Here is a 21361-nt window from a genome sequence, read left to right on the forward strand (position 1 = left end):
CCATATATGCCTAGGAAAGAGGAAAGTAGTCCGCAGCCATCCAGGTATCCATTGGGATATCATTGGGTTGCGATGGGAATTGTGCACAAAACTAGAATAGAATCCTTGAGATGGAGGAATGAATTACAGATTGATTGATTTTTTATCCATCCATCCATCCATCATCCAGAAGCTCTGGCCATAAGCCTTCCGTCACTTTCCTACTCCCCGCAATTTTCCTTTTCCCTTATTTCCTCCCATTTTCTTCGTCTCTCCCTTTCTACACTCTCCAGAATCATCCTTTCCTTGTCAGTCTCCCTTCTCTTGAATAGCTAGAACATAACCTGTAGAAACACTGCCATCTTCCCTTCCAACTTCAAGGTGATTTTCACCCACCTTTCGTCCGAGGAAGCTTTCCACACGACCTAGCGAACGACAAGCTGACGGTGATCTGGTAGATGGTGAGTCTCACCTGTCCCGCCCTACCTAGTTCTGTTACCCCTCCAAAAGCTTGGCCCGTCTGAAGCTATTTTGTGTTCCCACTCTTTTCCTTCCAAGACCCCAATAAATTCTCCAGAAAAATAATTGAAAAAAAAAAAGGGGAGGGGAAACAGAAGCAAAAGGGAAAAGAAATCGAATTCACTCCTCATATCCCCTTTTCGCGGCAGCACATAAAACCCCCGTCCCTTACCAACTGATCCTACTACCTTACTGCTATAATTCCACTTCCACCCTTCCTCCCCGCCCAAGAGCTGCAAAAACCCAAAACCATCAAAACCATCGTCACCTCTGGACCGCGGTGTTTTTGGTTTCTCCAATTAGACTTCACCACTGAATACCCACTCACTCTTTGGCGGAGAAGACCCCAATTAGCTACTAACTCTGTCGGTTTCCCTACCCGCCCCTCCTCTCTTCTTTGATCTGCTGCGCCTTCATTCGCGCTCTCAAATGACCGCCCATTTCTTACCTTCTCCGCGCTTTCCCCCATCATTTCCTTCTTCTCGTCACTTGTCTTTAGACTGTTCGGCGTCTGATCTCTCTCAGACCACTCCCGCTCGACCATCCCACTCGCTTCACTTGCAGCATTCCAACCTCCCACCTACCCCACTTCCCTGTGGCCGGAGTGGTGCTCTCTCCGGCCATCTGACCGACAGTATGGCCGAAAGCTCCTTTTCTAGCTCCAACCAGCATCTTAGGATTGGGACCAAAGACGACCGGTCGTCCTCATTCCAAAAGATTTCCGAAGAAGATGAGTATGAGGTGACGTCACCAACCGATCGCACTTTTCAAACTGCAAACACCACAGCCGGAACTTCCTCTGCAGGGGACAACCTCTTCGGGGGCAATGCGTTTAGTGAGGGTCGCAGCGAAGCTATACGGTTCAACAGAAGCCCTTTCGGAGACCCGTCCGGGGACGGATATGAGGATCAGGACTACACAGACTTGCCAGAGGGTGACCGCCCAACTGGGGGATTGGATCAGGGATTTCCGAATAACTATGCATTGGGACGTCGGACGTCAGTATCTGCCGAGTCTCTGAACCCGACATCCGCGGGCGCAGATAGCTGGGTGCCACCATATCACCCAAAGTCCGACGAGCAGATTTCTCGTCTGAAGGTTGCCGTCAGCAATAACTTTCTTTTCTCACACTTAGATGACGATCAGTTTAAGACGGTGCTCGATGCTCTAGTCGAAAAGCCGATTCCAGCCAAAGATATCAAGGTGATCTCGCAGGGCGACGCGGGTGACTATTTTTACATTGTGGAAAATGGTCACTTCGATGTCTATATTCACCCATCAGGCTCGGTGCAGCCCGGTGCGGATGGAATGGGTAGTAAGGTTGGTTCGATTGGGCCTGGAGGGTCGTTTGGGGAGCTGGCTCTCATGTACAACGCCCCTCGAGCCGCCACTATCGTATCAGTTGACCCCAAGAGTACCCTGTGGGCCCTCGACCGCATCACATTCCGGCGGATTTTGATGGATTCGGCCTTCCAGCGCCGTCGTATGTATGAGGCTTTTCTCGAAGAAGTCCCGCTGCTGTCGAGTCTGAAGCCCTATGAGCGTGCCAAGATCGCGGACGCTCTGGACGCAATCAAATACCCGAGTGGTTCGACCATCATAGAGGAAGGCGACCCAGGTGATGCCTTCTATCTTCTTGAATCGGGCGAAGCGGACGCCTTCAAAAGCGGCGTGGAAGGACCAGTGAAGTCCTATCGCCGAGGGGATTTCTTTGGCGAGCTCGCTCTGCTGGACGATAAGCCCCGAGCCGCCAGCATTGTCAGTAAGACCGATGTCAAGGTCGCCAGACTGGGCCGAGATGGGTTCAAGCGGCTACTAGGCCCTGTGGAGGAGATTATGCGAAGGACCGATTATGAATCAAATCTTACACCTTCGGCCGCGTAAATTCGATGTCATAGGGGGAGGAATGCGGTCTGGTGTGTATGTTTGTTACTATCCCATAGTCACCTTTTCTTTTATTATTATTTCCTGTATTCTTGTGTCGTTTTGGTATCCAACGGAATAGGTGAAGGGAGCATATGGTTTTAAAGAGATGAAAGATGGATTTGACGCGGTCATGTCGTCGGCGGGCCGCTGGTCTCATGGACGTCTATCCAGCAAATCGGATAGACTGTTTTGTGACTTTTCTTGCAGGGATAATTTCTTTCTTTTTCTTCCTTACCATCTTTTTGGCTTGTTAGAATGAAGATTGGCTGTACTCGTGAGCTGACAGGCAGTTGCGACAGCCAACCGTTTGCCTCTATATGTAACCCTGCCTTCTCATTGACCTTGGCTTATTAGTTGTGGATATAACTAGTTCTGGAATACTTCATTCTCTTTTTGTCTTGTACAATGCTACCATGTTGATCTATTGATGACTAGCGTTATCCTTGTAATAGGATCGTGCTCTTATCAATCTGTCCGGTGCCTGCAAAAGGACGTAAATTCATCCATCCGTCCATCCATACTCCGTACATGGCAATAAATAAATTCTAAATAAGCGGGGAGTCATACAAGGTCTATCAGGAATCAACACTCCACCACCAAATCACTCCGAAGCACCCATTTCTCTCCGTCCAGGACCTCCTTCCCTTCGTGAAAGAGACAGCTGTCGCCATGTCGATGGAGTAGTGCCATACCTGTCTGCGGCGCGACCGAGACCGGACTCGGATTGCGGTTCGTCCGAGTGGCTTCAGGGTAGAAGACTGTTTCTCCTCCCGTGCAATTCGTCAGGTAGATGAGTAGAGTCCATGTGGTGCGTCCCGGTCGGGATGAATATGAAGGGGAGGAAAAGGTGACCGTGTTGTAGTCATCGTCTGGGGTAGATCGACATTGTCAATTGATACAACATATACCATATAAGAGAGAGAATACATATATAGATAGATAAAGGAAAGAAAAGAAGGAAGGAAATACTCACAGTGCGCCCCGAAAAACTGCCCCCTTGAATATCGGTAGATGCGGATATTCGCATTCAACCCCAAAGGTACCCCGCCCCAGATCTCCTCCATCGAGCGGCGACGAGGAGTGCCATGTTCACCCTCCTCCTCTTCTTCTTCTTCTCCCTCTACTGCGCGCACAGTGATAAGCTCTTTCAGCGCCGTCTCGCTCCACAGCATCTCGGCGAACGTCTCATCCTGGATCTGTAACCGATCATTGACGCGCAATGCCTCGTCTTTCTTTGGTTTTCCAGGCGTAGTGACGAGGGGTAAGGAGGCCAGAAACGAAACGTAGGTCTTGCAGAGGGATGAAGGCAGGAGGTTTGGGATCAGATAGATCTGGTCCCTGAGGAGCGGGGAGAGGGACAAGTCGGAGGAAGGAATGAGAGGTCGTAGAGGAGGCCAGTTGGGTTTGGGGTGGGATGGAGAGGGTTTAGTAAGGGAAAGGTCCTTTTTTGATTTGGATTTGGCTTTGGGTGGCATTTCTTTTTCTTCTCCTCGTTCTCTCTTTTAGTGTCTCCTTTTATGTCAGGTGAAGTGGTCCTCATATACTGGATATATATACTGAGTATGTATATCTGATGGAGGTCCTATCAAGGCAGTGACTGGTCTGGACTGATTCTTGGCATGCGTGTGATGTGCTTATGAAGGGGATGAGATTCTGTCCCCAGGCAGGTGCTTGACTTCCGATTTTACAGGCAACCAATGGCCTCAGATTGTCTGTCGATTGTTGACCGTTGGATCTGGTAATTTTGATGGTATTGCAGGGCATCCGGTATCCTGTACACGTGACACAACCACAAGTGTTCTATGCAGCACCTAGTATCATGGTATCATAGTATCATATTCTACACTCTATAGCTATAGTCTATAGTCTATAGTCTATGGAAGAATGTAAGTATAGATAATACAAGTACCTTACTCTTCGAGATACTATCTGTATAGCTACGCGCATGGTACCTCTGCCCAACCGTAGGAAAAAAAAACCGGCTCCTCTTTTCTCCCGCCAGTCAAATCGCATGGCCTCACCTCACCGCCTGCTTCTCTCCTCCCTCCAGCCCGTCCTTTATTCCCCCAGTATCACCACCCGCCGGTCATGTCGTCGTCGCAGACCATGACAGCGCCAGCGGTGGGCCATCGTCCTCCTGATGCCGGTCCCAGTATGTCGTCCATGTACGACTACGGCCGATCTCAACAACCAGACGACCATCCGTCTACCTCCTCGCCCACCGACGCCGCAATCCTCGCTCTGCACGATTCTGCCCTCCCCCCCGATTGTCCTGCCAATAATGGCCTGCCTGCCACGATGCCCATCAAGACCGAGCCCGAGGACTCCAATCCCTCCTCCTCGCCCGCTGCTCAGAACTCTCACGCCGACGTCCGCCGTCAGTCCGCCGCCAGCGCTCTTTTAGCCCAGCTTCTCGGCAACCATTCCTCGGCGCCGTCCGATGGGACTATTGCAGAACAACCCGTGCCCTCCGACCACAAGACAGACCACCTCCCCGGGCCTGACGATGGCATGAATGGCCACCACTGGTCGACCGATCCGCCCGCAGAGCCTTCTGTGGCGCCGGCAGATCCTGGAACTCAGGATCAGAGTCCGACCAACCTCGGTGGGCTGCTATCGGGGTTTCAGCAGGAGGGGAAAAATTCAGATCAACCGCCTGAGATGTCATTTTCGAACCCTGAACATGGCGAGAATGTCCCAGCCAAGACCGCCGATCCAATAGATGGACTGACGGACCCCTTGCTGTTGTCGAAATCGAACCTCGATCATTCCGACCTGTTTTCGTCCTTCGATATCACCGCCGCCCCCAAGAACCCCTACGAGGCATTGCATCAAAATGAGATGCTCACGGCCGCCTATCTATCCCAAAGTGCCGATCTTTCGGCTCTAGGGTACTCCGGAGGATCTCTTCACCAGGAGGGTGCTGGTTCGATGGCTGGATCGGAGCCTCGGATTCAAGCCTTTGCGAAGTTGGAATTCGATGACGGTCACTTCTATTGTAATACGTACTCGTTCATCCTCGGCCGAGACGTACGAGCAGCTCGAGCTGCCCATGAACGGGAATTGCAAGCTCGTCAGGCTGTGCGGACCTCTCGCGCGAAAAGCTCAAGTGGCGGCAACACATCGCAGACACCCGCCCGCGTGAAGCACGAAGGCAGCGGCATCATAGGGAGCGTGGTCAGTGACCGTGGTGGGATTCTGGGCTTTGACCCGGACGTTCCGCCGCATCTACCGCGTGTGAGTCGACGATCGTCCAATTCTTCTCGTGCTGAGTCGGGTGCCCCGCTGCATGCGACTCCGGCCCAACTACAGTCTGGCACCGACTACAATGCCCTTGCTATGCAGTCGCTTCACGACGGAGGAGGAGATGCAAAGCCTGTTGACACATTGGCTTTATTACCCTCTCCCGATGCTTGCCCGACAATCCCCATCCACCCCCCGGCTACGGCCGACGGCATTGCCGCGGGTCATAGAGGCATCTCCCGGAAACATGTCAAGATCGCATATAATTTCGAGGGGAATTTCTTTGAAATGGAGGTGATGGGGAGGAACGGTGCGTTTATCGGGGCTGATTGGCTATCGCCTGGTCAAGTTCGTCCTCTGCACAGTGGGGATTACATTCAGATTGGCGGCGTGCGCATACGTTTTTTGCTGCCCGATGTCCCTATAGGAGAAACTGGAGCCGAAGTAAACGAAGAGTCGCGCGCCGCCGAAGATGAAGCTGCGCAAGCGGCGATTGATAATGATGGGACAGACGACAAACGGAACAAGGACGGTACAAAGTCAACCAAGCTTATTTTGAAGACTAGGGAAAATGATTCGACTCAACCAGTGCCGTCCATTGAAGGAGGTGCAGATGGCTCTCAGCAGCCGATCCGCCGTCGTGGCCCCGGTCGACCCCCGAAGGACGGGATCATGTCGAAACGAGAACGCGCCGAATTGGCCAGGGAGCAAAAGATGGCTGCAAAACGCGAGGCAAATGGAGGCATCACCCCTCCTCCACAACATCGGTCGAAATCTGGCAAAACTACAGCTGCGGGTTCCGCTGCCACTGCGCCCAAGGAATCTCTTGGTGTTGCTGGGTCGCCTGAATCCAAGCCCGAAAAGCGCAAGTATACCAAGAGGAAGAAGCTCGATGGGACTTCGATGGACTTTCCCTTACCGTCGACGGAGGGTGGCCAGTTCCCTATGGAACAGCGCCCAGAAGACTTCATCAAGGCTCCTCCTGTCAAGAAACGCAAGCCGTCCCGGTCACCATCTCCCAATTATCCCCCCGAATCTGCGTATACTCCGGAGGATCTTGCAAAACCACCATATAACTATGCGGTTCTTATCTTCGATGCTCTCACCGAGGCCGCTACTCCGATGACGCTTAAGCAGATATACCGTGCCCTCAAGCTCAAGTACCCGTATTTCCGGTTCAAATGTGAGACCGAAGGTTGGACGTCCAGCGTCCGGCACAATCTCAACGGGAATAGTCATCTCTTTATGCACGCCGAACGAGATGGCAAGGGATGGTCATGGCAACTACGACCAGGGGCGTCGGTCGAAAAAGAGAAGAAAAGACGCCCGTCTCCACCTCCACCGGTGTCGCAGCCCTCTTCGGTGCCGGCTGCCACGCCGCAGTATATGCCACCAACGAATTCTCCTTATGCCGGTCAACCCAGTGGGCAAACGGGCATGGCCAACCCTCATTACCAATTCCCATCGATGCCGGCGAATCCGTATGCCGCGCCTTCGCCGGCACCTGTCCCTAGTCCAGCACCTCCGCAGTCGAATCCGTTCCCTATTCCTCCCCAGGCTGCCGCCTCTACACCATTCCCAATCCCCAGCCCACTGCGAAACAACCTCCCACCCGCTTTTGCTCAGACTACTCCTTCCACATACACGTCTCCCTATGCTTCCGATCCTCCCCCACAACTCGTTCAATTCCAACAATCGCAACAACTGCAGCAACCACACAAACCGCAGGCCATGCCACCGCAGCAGCATCAGCTGCCTCCGCCACCGCCCCAGCAGCAGCAACTTAATCAACACCAACATCACCATAACCCACAACAGCCGCAACCACAACAGCACGCCCTGCCGCCGCAACACCACTCCCCTTACCCGCCGCAAAATCCTCCGCCGATGTCAAACCTCACTCCACAGCCGCAGAATCTTCCACCGGCATCTGGGCCTCTTCAGCATCAGGCCAGCCTCAACATGGCATCAAGCGAACCTAGCTCCGGCCCTATGGACAATTCAGAAGCGTTGTCATTCAATGACCGAGCGAGCAAAGCCATTGACGATTTCGAAGCGGTGTTGATGGAAGACTACGAAGACAAGAACTATATCCGGGAAGTGCTCAAGAGTGCTCGGGCTCGTGTTTTGGGTGAGGCAACGGAGAGTTCATTCCCCGGGGGAGAGCCCAAAGACGAGGCAGTTATTCTCGATGCGCTTCGCAATCTAATCGGCAGCTTGAAAGACCAATAGACGCGCCGCGATGCTTAAGGCCTGCGTGGGCGTGTAGATTGGCTTGAACGAATTACGAGATCTCTTATGTTTATGAATGTCTACATATGGTGACTGGATGGTGTTGATGGAAGTTTGGGGAGCTGGGAAGAGCAAGGTCTGTTGGCCCATCTTCTATAATCCCTGGTTCTTTTCATTTATTTTTTTATCTTTTTCATTTCCTTTCTATTTTCTTCCTTTTTGCTGCTTCACCTATCTTGTTCCTCCCCAGTTTCCCTCCCGTTTCTTTCTCGATGATATCCACTACGTTCTGGGCTTTATGCTCTATCGTTTTGACCTATATGCTCGGTCGTTTGGGGACCCTCCGACGAGCCGGACAGAAGTGTCTCTTTCTTGTTGTGGCTGGTACAGGTAAAACAAAACAAAAGCTAGGCGTTTTAGTATAGATAAAAAAAATTTGAACTTGGATGAGGAATCATAAGGAATCAGAGTGGTTGTCTTCCCCCACCTGGAAGGATTACCTACGGAGTACCCCCGGATCTTTCCTAGCTGCGGGGTTATTCATGGTATCATAGTGACCATAGGCAGTGAATAATATCATACACCTATCGATGGGAATAATATCTATTTCCTTTCACGATGATTGATTCGAACCATGTCATAGTTAGTTACCGACAGTAGCCGACAAATCTATACCTAGGTAGTATGTATGTACGGATAATTATTCCATCCCTTCATCCGATCTTTGTATTTACCTAGGTCATCTCGTCTCCTCATTCTCTTCCTTAATCGCCCGACGAAAACTTCAAAGCCATCTATTTACCATAGGACATCCCATCGATACGGGGAGGATAGTTATTAGTTATTGGTGGATTGTCGCGGCAGTGGCCACAGCTAAGAAAAAATAGAAAAATAAAAATATAAAAGAAAATAGAGCGTCCCTGAATGATCGGGCAGCCACCTTGGAAAACAGTTACTAGTTACCGCTGTGTACACCCCACTTTGCCGGATTGTGTTCGGTGCATGGGAGGGTAGGTGTTAATATTGTTGACTTTTGCGGGAATTATCATTTTGGATTGACTTCCTCTCTGTAGTAGGTGAATGACAGACTAAAACTTGCTGCTGTACATACAGGATAATGTTCCCATACATATGTCACGTAGTACATACTACTGCTTACATGCACCAATACATACAGACTGTGCATTTACCCAATGGATTATTTGACCGGTTATTATATACGGAGTAGTAGGCAAGGAGTACCGATGGATGGAGATGGCGGGAACAACGCGGATGATGTGCAGGATGGAGGACAAGTGGTGCCCTCCTGCCTAGGTACCAGACCTACAGAGAAATACGGAGTAGCGTTGGCTGATGCCGATGGATTTCTAGAAATCCATTTAGATGCTTCGATGCTAGCACGCCCTGCGGTTTGATTGGGTGCTTTGCGACGCAACCATGAGTCAGATGCTCTCCATCGAGGAGGGGTAAAATGTAAAAACTCACACTGTCCAACCTTTGTATCTCTTGCCATCCGATGAACATATGAACCGGGGTAAATGCATTTTCCATTCTTGTCCTCTCGCCAGGCAATGACGTCGGCGCAGCAACGCCTGGTTAACTAACTAGTTATGCGGAATGTTGACTCAGCCGCATAGGTAGGTAGCTACTCTGTAGGTGTAGTAGAGAGTCTCTCCCAGCCCACGTTCCTATTACTTGTTTTTCTCTAGCGTGGTTTGACTCTCTGGAAGGAGGAAAGTATCTCTTGGAGGGAGATGACTCGCAAATGATGCTGTGACTGGACTATAGTACTTGCCACCACTGGGCTATGCCCCATGAATACTAGTCCTATGTGTGATGTCCCCCGCCACCGGACCATCAAGCAGAATTACCGGGACTGGGGGAACAGAATGAGATGATTCAGCCTAGGTAAGTCAACAGCCATTTCACACTCTACTGTGAAGTAAAACAAGATGACGATCGTCTTAGTATCATCCTTGACTTCAAGTTAAGAAAGAGTGTTGTTGAGTAAGACATCTGCCTACCATTCCCAAAATAGGACAGGGCATCGACAAAAGCGGTAAGTCCGTACCACTCGGACACGTTTTTTTTTCTCTTTTTTAATAGCACGGGGAAACGCACGTCCCACCCTCGAGGGCCAAAAAAGTATCTTCTTCCAACTTACCTTTGCCCCGTGTGACGGTGCATCTCGGATGATTGTGGACGGGAATGGACTGGACTGGATGAGGTGGTTAAGGGGAAAACACAGAGTAGAATATCGTCCTCATCACTACTTTCATACACGCCTTCTCTCCTCCTGAGGACTCCGTACAACGAGCTAGGTTAGCACTGCCTCTCTTGTCCTCTCTTATTGGCCGCCTGGCAATTCAGGAAACAATGACCTTCAGAGTACTCCTTATGGTGGTGGTGTTGAAATATTATTATAATATTTTTTTGGTTCTTGCAGCCCTGGAGTACAATGTCCTTGAATTTTCTTTCAAATATCTGACAGGAGATCCAACTGATCCTATGTAATCTCTTTCTCTCAACTGGAAACGACTCTTGCAGCAGGCTCCAACCTCACCCAACATGAACCATGACTAGCCTGACCCTCCGTTTCTTTTCTGGCCTTTGGGAGAACCCCTTAGTGTTCGTAACCACCGTCGCCTAACCCTTAAAGATCTTAACAATAATAGTAATTATAATTATTAAATGTCTCCCCATATTACTTGCTCCGTCTCCCCCGTTTCTCAGGTGCACCCGATGATCATTCCTGGCAATAATCCTCAATCAAAATCCGCTGTAAAAAAGAAGAATTGAATTAATCCATTACATCAAGGGCCTCCCTCTCCTCTGACAGCTGAATAATCTCCTGTCCATGGATGGGTTGGGTCCACCGGGACTGTTCCGGGCAGTGGTTTTCTTGGTTTTTGGTGGTGACCGACCTTCGTCATTGGAGTACCATTCAACGGATTTTTTTTTGTAACAAAAAAGAAAAATCTTTGTCTTGAATTCTTCCCTTACCCTATTCCTACTAGCTGCTATATTCTCATCGTCAAACATCGCCTGTTTTCCTCCTTCTATGGAGTAATGACTAAAATGGACGATGTTAAAAAAAAAAAAAGATCCTAGGGAAAATTTCGAAAACTCTAAACTGCTTCTTTCCAAGATTACCGGTACTTACGGCTGGCCCCTTTCCACTCTGCTTTTCTGGTTCCCACCTGGTGGTTTTCTCGTTGGTCTGGTTGGGCGGTGGTAATTTCAATGTGACGGCTAATAATAATAGTGAGAACCATTCATTCATCACACCTGATTTTTATTTTATTTTATTATTATTATTTTTTTTTACTTTTTTAACCTTCGATTCCACCCTTTCATTCCTAGGTCCTCCTGACCAAATGGAAAAAAAAAAAAAAGAATCCACTTCTACCCGCGCCCCGACCAGCCAGAATCCCTAAAGTCATACCCCCAAATCTCTTAGTGGCCATGGTAGTTAGTGGCAGTGGTAGCCCATCGAGTCCGCCTCGTACTGAGTCGTAGTGCGTACAGCACGGAGCAGTAATAATAACCATAGAGACCTGGCTGGCCAGGGTCTGACTAACCCACTGACCCGGAGATCTTCACCACCACCTTCAAACCCTCACTAACGCCGACCGACACCTCCTACCACTAGTCAAGTCACTCGACGCTTTTCTTTCTCTCTCTCCCCTTCGTCCTCACTTTCCTCCTCCGACCCCATCCCCCCTCTCTACTTCCTTTCTCCATCCTCTCTCCAAGTTCAATCGTCATATCCCTCTCAGTTCTTCGGTGTTTCTCTCTTTGGTTCTTTCATCTCTTTTTGCATCCTTTATTTTATTTTATTTTTTTCAACGAGCTTTTCACTAAGTGTCGTTGTGACCGTGGATCGGAGCGTTTGCATTGACGCGAGAGATATTTTTTTTTTTTCCCCTTTGTCCCTGTCTCTCAAGAAGACACGAACAAAAGCATTCCAAAAAAAAGAGAACATAGATCATCTCCGTCCTGCTTCCTTCGCCTCAACGAATTTTCCTCTTCCCTCAGATCTTCAATTCTTCAATTGCCCCAGTGTGGATTTACATCTCCGGTGACATCGTGCCGCCTGCCTTCCAACGCCTCATATATTCATCCCTCTGAGTGTCTTCTGTTCTACCAGGGCGTTGAATTCAGGAAGAAGCAACAGGCTCGCGTTACAAATAGACTGACAAGAGGAACAATAATCTGAACACGCCAGCTGCGACCGCTCATTACACTCTTTTCTCTTTATTTTATTTTATTTCCTCCCCTATTTCATTGCATCTGTGCTTGTGTTACTGAATTGTACATCCATGTTATTCATCTAAGAGTACTTGAATACGCGATACATTGGGCCACGGCTCCTTGAGCAACGCTCTTCCCCCCCAGGATCAGGGCGTGGTGGACGTGTAGACGGTTCGTATCTGTTTATTAGCTGATGCTCCCTGTTTTCTGAAAATATCACTGTTCTCATTTTTGAATCTCATTCACTGACTGAGGGGATCTTGTGTTTCTACAGTATCAGATCGTCTGCCCCCCACCGTCCTGAACTGGTTTTTTTTTTCTTTTTCTTTTTTTTTTTGATCCTGTTATGCCGTCCTTTTTCGCACCTGCCCTCCAGACGGGCTTCCCTCCTACTCCTCCTCATATCTCAAGTGGTGGCCGATTGGAACCTCAGCAGCCGTTTTATCTCATGGGACCCTCAGTATTTCCTCCGCGCTACTCCCAGAGCGGCTGTGAATTTATTGAGCAGTACTCCCAGTCGGCTTGCTACACCAAGCCCGCTCCGATGAGCCTACATCCCCAACCCGCCCATTCAATGCGCAGTGGCAGAGATATGGCTACCGCGTCGAATCAGCCCATGTTCGGTCCCATCGCCACTGCGAATGTCCTGCCTCCTATTCGTGGCAACGTTCAATTGCCCCCGATGGAGAGCGCTATGGCGCCGCAATACCGCCGACAGGATATGATGGTGCAGCCCGAGCAGCAACCGCACAAGGAGGAGAAGGCTACTGGAGGTGTTGCCGCCTATTTGGATTATGAGATGGATCAGATGTCCGACTTCGTGGCTGAGATGGCCCAGGGAATGTATGCTTTGTACATCACCAAAATCAACCTAGCAGATATTGACTTCGCGCGAAGCGTCTACCCAGGAACGTCGGTCCCCCCTCAATTTCGGAAATACGTCTTCCAAATCCTGTCGTCGACTCGCCTCCCGAGCTCGACGATCCTTTTGGGTCTTTACTACTTGGCCTGCCGGATGCGCATGCTGTCTTCCAATAAGCTCTATTCGACTGGCAGTGGGCAGGTCTACCGCATGCTCACTGTCGCCCTCCTGCTGGGCAGCAAGTTCCTGGATGACAACACCTTCCAGAACAAGTCGTGGGCGGAGGTCAGCAACATCCCCGTGAGTGAGTTGAACTCTATGGAGCTTAAATGGCTCTTTGCCTTCGAGTGGAAGATCCACGACCGCATCTATGACAAGCAGGATGGTTTCTCGTCATGGCGCTCTCACTGGGAAACCTGGCGTGCGAAGACAGTCGCCCGGGCTCAGGAATCCCGCCACACCTTGGCTCCCATTGATACCAATGTTACCAGAGGTTCGAGAATCTCCAAGCCTATGTTGTCCCCCGAAGGTCCTATTCCTCCACAGTACCAGCGGAGCTCCAACTTCGAGAACTCTTGGTTGAACCCTGCAGCTTCGGAGTATTCACCGCCATCCGCCCCTCACAGTGGCCCCAACACACCTGATTATTACGCGGTTGGTCCATGGGCGTACACGAACCCCCCTCCGCCATATTCTCGCACGTGGGTCCCGCCGCAACAATTTATCCCACAGGCACCTCGATCGCAGCCGCCATCGTATCATCACACTCCGGCGTACGCTTTGCCCTTCGCGCAGAGTGTGTGGACAGGGCATGGCTCGTCCTGCGGGTGTTTGTATTGTGCCAAGCATATGGAACACTATATGTGCGCTGGTGCTTTCGGCTCGATGCAACCGATTGTTGCTGGCTAGTGAACTGCTTGCCGACTGTATTCGACGGCGGTATTCTGTGGGCTTTTCGTCGGCCGTTCTTTTACCATTGCATTTCTTAGAATTTTTCTCTTCTTTTGATGATACCGTGTTCCTTCTATTTCCGCTTTTGATGATAATATTCCTCCTTACCACTTGTTCCGGTTTATCTTCGCTGAAAAGTACCCGCGGTCGTCTTACCTCGTTTGAAAAGCGCCCGAAAAGAAGAAAAAGAAAAAAAAGTATCAAGAAGCGATATTGGAATTGCTCTGCCGAATCTACAGCAACAGCTTGCAACACGCATTTACGACAAGGCATATCTTTTTATTCGACTTGATGCAATTTTCGTTTATGGAAAGCTCTTCATCGTGCGCGAGAGTTACCACACGGGGCTCCTCTCGGGTGCCTCCTTTGGTCACTGCAGCGGAAAGTCACGACATTGATGATCTTTGTTTTGCCGCTAGTTTTCGTTTTCATTTTTGATTCTTCTCTGGGTTGGGCATTTCACCTGGCGACTGTTGTTCCATAGATTCCTTCCCTTGACTTTCGTCAAGTTGGTACATTGGCTTTTATTTCTCCACATATTGCCTTGAGTACAATGGCGTTAATATCTGAACTGCTTGATTCCCCGCTATCTTGCATTATTGCCTTCCGGTTGACTGACATTTTCACTGTTTTTTTTTTTTTTTTTTTTTTTTTATTTCTATTCAACTGAGCTTTCTCGGGGCTGCCTTTGCAAAGTTTGCTTAGGTGATGTTTTTATTTATTTTCTACGATTACCTTCGATGAATGCTCTATATTTTTTTAACGCCCCCCTCAAAAAATTGATACACCCCTTCGTCCCAACTTTACATTGTTGGCTTGTACCGCCTTCTTGACTTTTTCCGTGATTGAACCACTTTGTGTCATTGTGTTTTGTTCACATATTCTTTGATTGTATGTTAGACTTTGACTACTTGCAGAGGAACCAAATGACTCGCGGGAAAAGATCAAAAAAAATCAAAATCAAAATTTCCTGAAAGTATGGAAATCTCGTCTCATCTTCTCAATTGGTCCGTTCCTTCTTTTTGCAGAACTGTTCTACATTATTGGATATTTTATAAGTTAGGTTGAGAATATTGGCTGTTGTACATATGTCTGGATTGATGATCATTGAGTCCAAAGTGGTTGCCTATATACTGCTACAGTGACTTTAATTTAAACAATGTGTCCTACATTCAGAATACTCTCTTGAAATATAAGTAAATGATATTTCTGTGCATATATGTATGAAAGTACGTATGCCACATAGGGTGTGCTGTATACAGTGCCGTAATGGAAGAAAGAATGAGAAGGGTTCATGTACTTTGTATAGGTATGTAAGTTCAGTCTCTTTGTTGTCAAGTGGGTGGGTATCAGTGTTGAAGAATAAAAATAATGGAATAACGGAATAAAATCGGAAGGCTAGTACAGTTGAAGACTTCAAGTATCATGTCGTGATGATCACCGTACATGTCCTCCTGTTTGTATGGATGGACATATATATGTATGGGATTGATGAGGTAGATGGGCCGGGAATCGGAGACAGAGAGAGAGAGATCAGTAAGTAAATAGACAAATTAGTATACGCTTCCGCGGATACTTTGATCCTCTCGACGTTGGGCCTCGAGTGAGGAAGGGTCTAGTTTGTCAATTTCCTCATCAAGACAATGGCTTATGGAATTGTCCTCCTCGTCGCTGTTCTCGTTTCGATTCCGGTCGGTCAAGATGGTTGCGACTTTCTGCGCAAGCTGACGTCTGCCCGAGGGAACGAAGTGGCGGTGACTATGAGGATGAGGATGAGCATGTGAATGATAAGTATGATGATGGGATCGGGTTCGACGCAGTCTTTGCGTCTGCGTACTGCTGCCTTCGTCGTCGCCGTCGTTTCCTAGGTCCTGGGACGATTTGGGTTGATGCTGTGGGATGGTACGAGCAGGGAATTGGTGTCGTCGATGATGGTCGTGCTGCTCGTCCTCGGAGGGAGCTAGGCTGTTGGCTCCGCTCAGGGAACCACCTCCATCCCGACCACCGAGATGGAAGAGGGCGTAGTTCGACCGCGGTGGGTGGAGGAGGTGATCTTCGCTGTCACGGTGGAAGTTGGCCAGTCCCGGCCGTTTAGGGATCGGGCTTGGAGTATTTGTGCTAACTGATGGAGAGTTTCGTGGACTGGGCGTGTTTCGATCATCGGGTTCGTAAATGCCACTCGCCCCGTCGTTTGTTGGAGGTTTGATCCGAGTGATCCGGGTATTCTTGGTTGCATCTTGTCCGTAGAGACTCTGCTGTGGTTGAGGGGAGAAAGGGATGGGTTTTGTATCTTCGGATATATCTCCCCGTGTTGGCTGAGGCGTAGTTGACTCCAGCTGTTCCTCCTGGACCGTCGATTTCGTGGTTAACAGGCGCGAAGGGTCTTCTGTCCTGTTTTCTTGTGTCGCAGCGTGATGGGCGGTGTCGTGATGTTTCTTGTGCTGATGATCCACGGCTCCATTCGCCCGGGACGGCCGTACTGAGCCTTTCCTCCGAATGCCATGGTTACATCCGTCAGGACAGCCGCCCCAGCGCCTGATTGGGATAGCAATGTCTGACGGCGTTAGAGGGGCCGGCCCAAGTCCCTTCGCGGCCCTCTCTCGCTGTCTCTCCAGCTCTTTCTCCTTTTGCAGTTCGGACCAGGTACGGAGCTGGTTCTGCAGCACATACTTTCCATTGTCTGGGTTGAGTTTCATGATTACGAACTCGCAGTGGTTGATGTTCCGCAGATCCTCGAAGTACTCGACACTCCAATGGTACCATTTCATGAGGAAAATCCGGGTCATCAGCCCATGAGTCACCAGCACACAAGCACTGGCGAAGTCGTCCTCCCCGAATAGACGCCATAGCGACTCGTTGAACCCGCTTACTCGGTCATAGGCATCGGCCGCCGATTCGCCATTGGGGATGCGATAGAAAAAGTGGCCGTAGTCCGCCCGTTCCAGCCACATCCGTTCCATCTCCGCCGAGCATGGTTGAAAGTTCCCGAAGTCTTGCTCGCGGAGTCGGGGTTCCTCATAGACTTTGATGGTGTGTCGGGGAAAGGGAGTCGGAGACGGGGTATCGGACGACAGGGACTGTAGAATTCCTTCGGTGGTCTCGCGGGTTCGACGATAAGGAGAGGTGAAGAAGTGAATGGTATCATCGGGTCGCAGAAGGCTTCGCAGACGAGTACCTGCCTCGAGAGCTTGTCGATGTCCTTCGGCAGTGAGTTTAACCCGATGGTCGGGGACCATCTGATGGATTTCCCGGTTCTTGTTGCCTTCCGACTGTGCATGGCGGACCAAGATGATCATCTAACATGTGTGAGAAGCCTGACGTGGACGAGGAGAGGAGATGACAAAAGCTCACCCGTGGTTTGCCCATGGTTTGGCACTGGGGTTGGATGCTGAATGGGAGGGGTTTTGGATACGATACAGACTGAGGATAGAGGGACTCGTAGAAAGGCACCCGCACATCCACAGAGGAGCCAGCGTGGGCGTCTGATTTACCTGGAAGAATAAAGGCGCAAGTTCTAGAGAGAGAAAAGAGCTGAAGAGGACTGAAGGCGAAGTACCTGATATTGGCTGGATCCGGTTAGCGGGACAAGTGATGTCAAGCCGTTTGCACGTCGAGCTTTACTAATCGACCAGATCAGAATGCCAACGGTCGAAGTATTGGATCGAGTTTGGATCCGTAAAAGGATATTTATTCTCTATCTGTCTATGCCAATGGACTGTCTGATTTTTCTCGAATATCGCCTATATATTCTCTGCATCGATGCCTCAGGCCCTCGGAGATGCTGCGCCAGTTGCCGCGTCGCCCGCCGTAGTGCATCACAGCCGAATCTGGCCTCTCTCTCTCTCTCTCTCTCTCTCTCTCTCTGTCACGGTCTCTCTCATCGGGTGGACACCATGGCTGACTATCTGTATGAGCTCTTGACCCCCCATCTGGCTCCCCCAGATGCCTCCTCTTTGTCTCCTGAACACAATGCCACCACGGCCCAGTACCTCACCCGATTGCCTACCCTCTCGCTCCAGGCTTTACAGGAGACCGAATCTCAGTCGCTAGCGCAGTCCTCTCATTCCACCCTTATCTCCCTCCAGGCGCTGTCCAATCGCTCCCACAAAGACTTCATCACCTCTGCCGACAGCCTATCGCACCTTCAGGCATCAATCCCGCAGCTTATCCGTGACGCACAACATCTTCGCGATGCAATCCCGAGACTCGACGACGAGGCCGTCCAGTTCGCCGCAAAGTACAGTCGCACGGCGGAAAATGTGGCCTTAGAGCAGCGCAAAAAGGCCATGCAGTTGGCACGGAACGTGGACCGACTCTCCGACATCTTAGATCTCCCCACCCTCCTGTCGACGACCGTCTCTTCCGCCTCCGCAAGCTCGGGGGCTGCGGGGGGCTCGTTCTCGACCACATACTCTGCAGCATTGGACTTACACGCGCATATTAAGAGATTACAAACCCTGTACCCCGACTCTCCGCTGGTCAAAGACGTCGTCCTGCAAGCCGAAGATGCCATGAAGGACATGACTACGAATCTGATTGCTGGTCTCCGCACACAAAATCTGCGACTAGCTGCTGCCATGAGAACGGTTGGCTGGATGCGCCGAGTGGCCCCCGAATTGGAGAACCTGCGTAGCCATGGGGGTACCGGCTCTGGGGAAGGCGCCCTGGGAGCCTTGTTTCTGATATGTAGGCTGGCAAACTTGGTATCTACACTCGACGCGTTGGAACCGTTACGGGAACTCGCCGAACAGGAGACGCAGCGGAGGGTGGACAATCTCGGGAAAAAAGGTGGAACCGCCAGCTCGTGGTCGGCCGGCTATCAGACCGAGAGGTTTTTGAAACGGTACATCGAGATTTTTCGCGAGCAGAGCTTTGCCATTGTTTCCTTGTACAAGAACATCTTCACTCCCGACCAGTCCGAGTCGGATCTAGCCGTGGCAGGGATACGGGGAATTGATGCGCGTATCAAAACGACGCCTACGCCTCGCCCAGAGGATCCATTGCAGGCCCTGCCTTCAGCACTTGCTACTTTCCCCATGCAGCTCGTTCAGTTGCTTACGGACACATTACGGTCTTTTCTTCCTAATGTCCAGGATAGAAGCTCGCGCGAGAGTCTCCTCACCCAGGTCCTCTACTGCGCCGCCAGTCTAGGTCGACTCGGTGGGGATTTCGGGATGATTCTTACGGAGTTGAGCGACGGGAATGACGACGAAGGGGTGACATATGAATGGGAGGAGGTGACACGAAAACATCGGACCTTGGCAGGACGCCTGGAGCAGCTAACGGGGGGAAATACAACCTCCAAAGGCCTGACAAGTGCCTCCATCCACTCATAAGCAAAGACTTAACAAGAGGATTACCTAAACAATGATGGTTCTAAAAAGGGGAAGTCAGCACACCGGTAGCGCTAACTTGATAAGGCGTTAGCGCCGGGCTGCGCCATTCAACGCAATTGTCTGGACCGTCTCTTTCTCTCCCTCTCCCTCTTTCGCTTTCCTCTTGTTTCTCTCCTCCTCCACCCTCTCAACGTACCGATGATTGTCATGTAACTCTGGGCTGTATGACGGTATTCTTGTTGGGTTTGTCTGATAGTGGCCTCTCGGTGGTCGGTGCTGGTTCTCCGACCTCCCTTCTTCCTTGATCTTTGCTGTCGTGTCTTGTGTGACGTTCTCTGACGTTTTCTCCTTGCGGTGATCCACCTGTCTCTACTGTGTCTCCCTCCTCAAGAAATGAGAAACACCCTGTAACCTGTGTGGGAAACAACAGGAGATCTATTGGTCCATATCGTCTTTTCTTCCATTTACTCTCCATCTACTCTCGATGGCTGCCTCCGCTCTCTCCAGCGGGTTGATCGATCCCACCAAACAAGCGGAATACCCGATCATCCTGGGCGATAGATTGGCAGGGAACAATAATATCTCCCGTTCCAATCTCATCAACATCCAGTACAATTACAGAGCCAAGTCTGCGACCGCGCAGCAACGATCCACCATCACCAAGTCCTCCCGGTTTAGTGACCGCTACCGCCTAACGATCACCGACAAAGCGCCGAATGCCGAGCAGAGCGTGTTGACCTATTCGTACCAAGGTAGTGTAGACCCCGAGCGAGCCAGTGCGGACTCGAAACAACAAAACCTGGTTTTAGTGTTCGATGCAGATCGAAAGGCCTTTGTCCTGGAGCCGGTCGCAACGCAGCTCAACTTTAACCTCCGCTCGGCTCCCGCCAAGACAGAGAAGCAGGTGATCGAGCAGCATGCACAACTGAGGACCCTGCAGGAGGACGACCAGGGTTCGGGGGATGATCGGGGGGTGGAAAGCGCCAGTGGGAATGACGATGATCCCGCCGATGACAGCAACCCATACGACTTCCGCCATTTTCTTCCCAAGCACAATACGGAAGATGACAAGTCTACCTCTGACAACGCTACCCCAGAGCCCCATTCCAGCACAAGCAGAGCGAATACGCCCCTGTCGGTGCCCACGGCCACCAGGCCTACTCCAAGCCCTAAACAGCAACCCAAGTCGCAGGCGAATTCCCTACGGCAGACAAAGCGCCCGACCGCGCCTATGACATCAAACCCTACAACAAACGCCAAGGCTCACCCTAAGCCCAAGCCTAAGCCTCGGGCGACGCAGAAAGAAAAGCAGGAGGATGAGACCGCGGTTGTGGGGTCGACTTCCGACTCTGGAACGGTTACGATCAACCCTCCCAAACCCACACCGTCGCCGAATTCAAATATCATTATCGACGGCGATCTGATTATTGATATGGGATCGCCACCTCCGTCGCGTCCCGCATTCAAGGTCAACCCCGCGCATTTCTCATCCAATAATACACCAGCTAATAACGATGGCGATGATGACGAGGAGGAGATTGAAGATCTAAGGCTTCCGTCTCCGGCGGGACATGGGGCGCGTGCACCATCTGGAGGGATACAACCCGTGTCCGCTGGACCAGCAGATGAGGAAGAAGTTGAAGATGACGATGCGTTGGCCGCCGAGATGGAAGCTGCGTTTGAGGAGAGTGCGCGAGAGGAAGCAGAGGCTCGAAGTCAACCGTCCCAAGCGGGACCAGTGTCGCATCAATACCATGTTCCCAGTGAGGACGAGAGTGAGGTTAGCGAGGAGGAGTAGCTTTTTCGTTTATTTGTATGCGAGTGCCTGTTGTTGGATATTGTATTGAGCCTATATATAAGCCTGGAGTTTGGAGCAAAGCGAGGGACACAATAGAGTTAGTCCTGAGATTCAAGCAATGATACCATCTGTTCCTCCATATCCATTCACAATCAGACACAGTCCGATGTCTATAAGAACCCCTATTGTTCAATTGTTCAGTTCAGTTGTTCAGTTCAGTTGTTGTTGTTCATCGGTCGGAATAACTGGATGATCCGCCTT

General features: G+C 50.6%; 7 protein-coding genes across 7 annotated transcripts; 5 read left to right on the plus strand and 2 right to left on the minus strand.

The window, feature by feature from the left end:
* Positions 1–1134: 1134 nt before the first annotated feature.
* ATNIH1004_007532 (cyclic nucleotide-binding domain-containing protein) lies at positions 1135–2382 on the plus strand (the record flags this gene model as incomplete). The annotated part of the gene is made up of 1 exon (XM_033572152.1): positions 1135–2382. One exon carries the CDS (start codon positions 1135–1137, stop codon positions 2380–2382), a length of 1248 nt encoding a protein of 415 aa, XP_033425467.1.
* A 624-nt stretch (positions 2383–3006) lies between these two features.
* ATNIH1004_007533 (uncharacterized protein) lies at positions 3007–3899 on the minus strand (the record flags this gene model as incomplete). Its single annotated transcript, XM_033572153.1, has 2 exons — positions 3007–3293; positions 3398–3899. 2 exons carry the CDS (start codon positions 3897–3899, stop codon positions 3007–3009), a joined length of 789 nt encoding a protein of 262 aa, XP_033425468.1.
* A 613-nt stretch (positions 3900–4512) lies between these two features.
* On the plus strand, positions 4513–7899 carry ATNIH1004_007534 (forkhead domain protein; the record flags this gene model as incomplete). Its single annotated transcript, XM_033572154.1, has 1 exon — positions 4513–7899. One exon carries the CDS (start codon positions 4513–4515, stop codon positions 7897–7899), a length of 3387 nt encoding a protein of 1128 aa, XP_033425469.1.
* Positions 7900–12727: 4828 nt separating this feature from the next.
* Positions 12728–13924, plus strand: ATNIH1004_007535 (putative cyclin-like protein (Clg1); the record flags this gene model as incomplete). Its single annotated transcript, XM_033572155.1, has 1 exon — positions 12728–13924. The coding sequence occupies one exon, from the start codon at positions 12728–12730 to the stop codon at positions 13922–13924; it is 1197 nt and encodes a 398-aa protein (XP_033425470.1).
* A 1595-nt stretch (positions 13925–15519) lies between these two features.
* On the minus strand, positions 15520–17332 carry ATNIH1004_007536 (acid phosphatase DET1; the record flags this gene model as incomplete). Its single annotated transcript, XM_033572156.1, has 2 exons — positions 15520–17262; positions 17318–17332. The coding sequence occupies 2 exons, from the start codon at positions 17330–17332 to the stop codon at positions 15520–15522; spliced, it is 1758 nt and encodes a 585-aa protein (XP_033425471.1).
* A 527-nt stretch (positions 17333–17859) lies between these two features.
* On the plus strand, positions 17860–19302 carry ATNIH1004_007537 (Dor1-like family protein; the record flags this gene model as incomplete). Its single annotated transcript, XM_033572157.1, has 1 exon — positions 17860–19302. One exon carries the CDS (start codon positions 17860–17862, stop codon positions 19300–19302), a length of 1443 nt encoding a protein of 480 aa, XP_033425472.1.
* A 484-nt stretch (positions 19303–19786) lies between these two features.
* On the plus strand, positions 19787–21100 carry ATNIH1004_007538 (ELL-associated factor; the record flags this gene model as incomplete). The annotated part of the gene is made up of 1 exon (XM_033572158.1): positions 19787–21100. One exon carries the CDS (start codon positions 19787–19789, stop codon positions 21098–21100), a length of 1314 nt encoding a protein of 437 aa, XP_033425473.1.
* Positions 21101–21361: the final 261 nt, after the last annotated feature.

This window comes from Aspergillus tanneri (assembly GCF_003426965.1).
Source record: "Aspergillus tanneri strain NIH1004 chromosome Unknown AapTan_7_pilon_pilon_pilon, whole genome shotgun sequence".
In the NCBI taxonomy this organism is placed as follows: Eukaryota; Fungi; Ascomycota; class Eurotiomycetes; order Eurotiales; family Aspergillaceae; genus Aspergillus; species Aspergillus tanneri.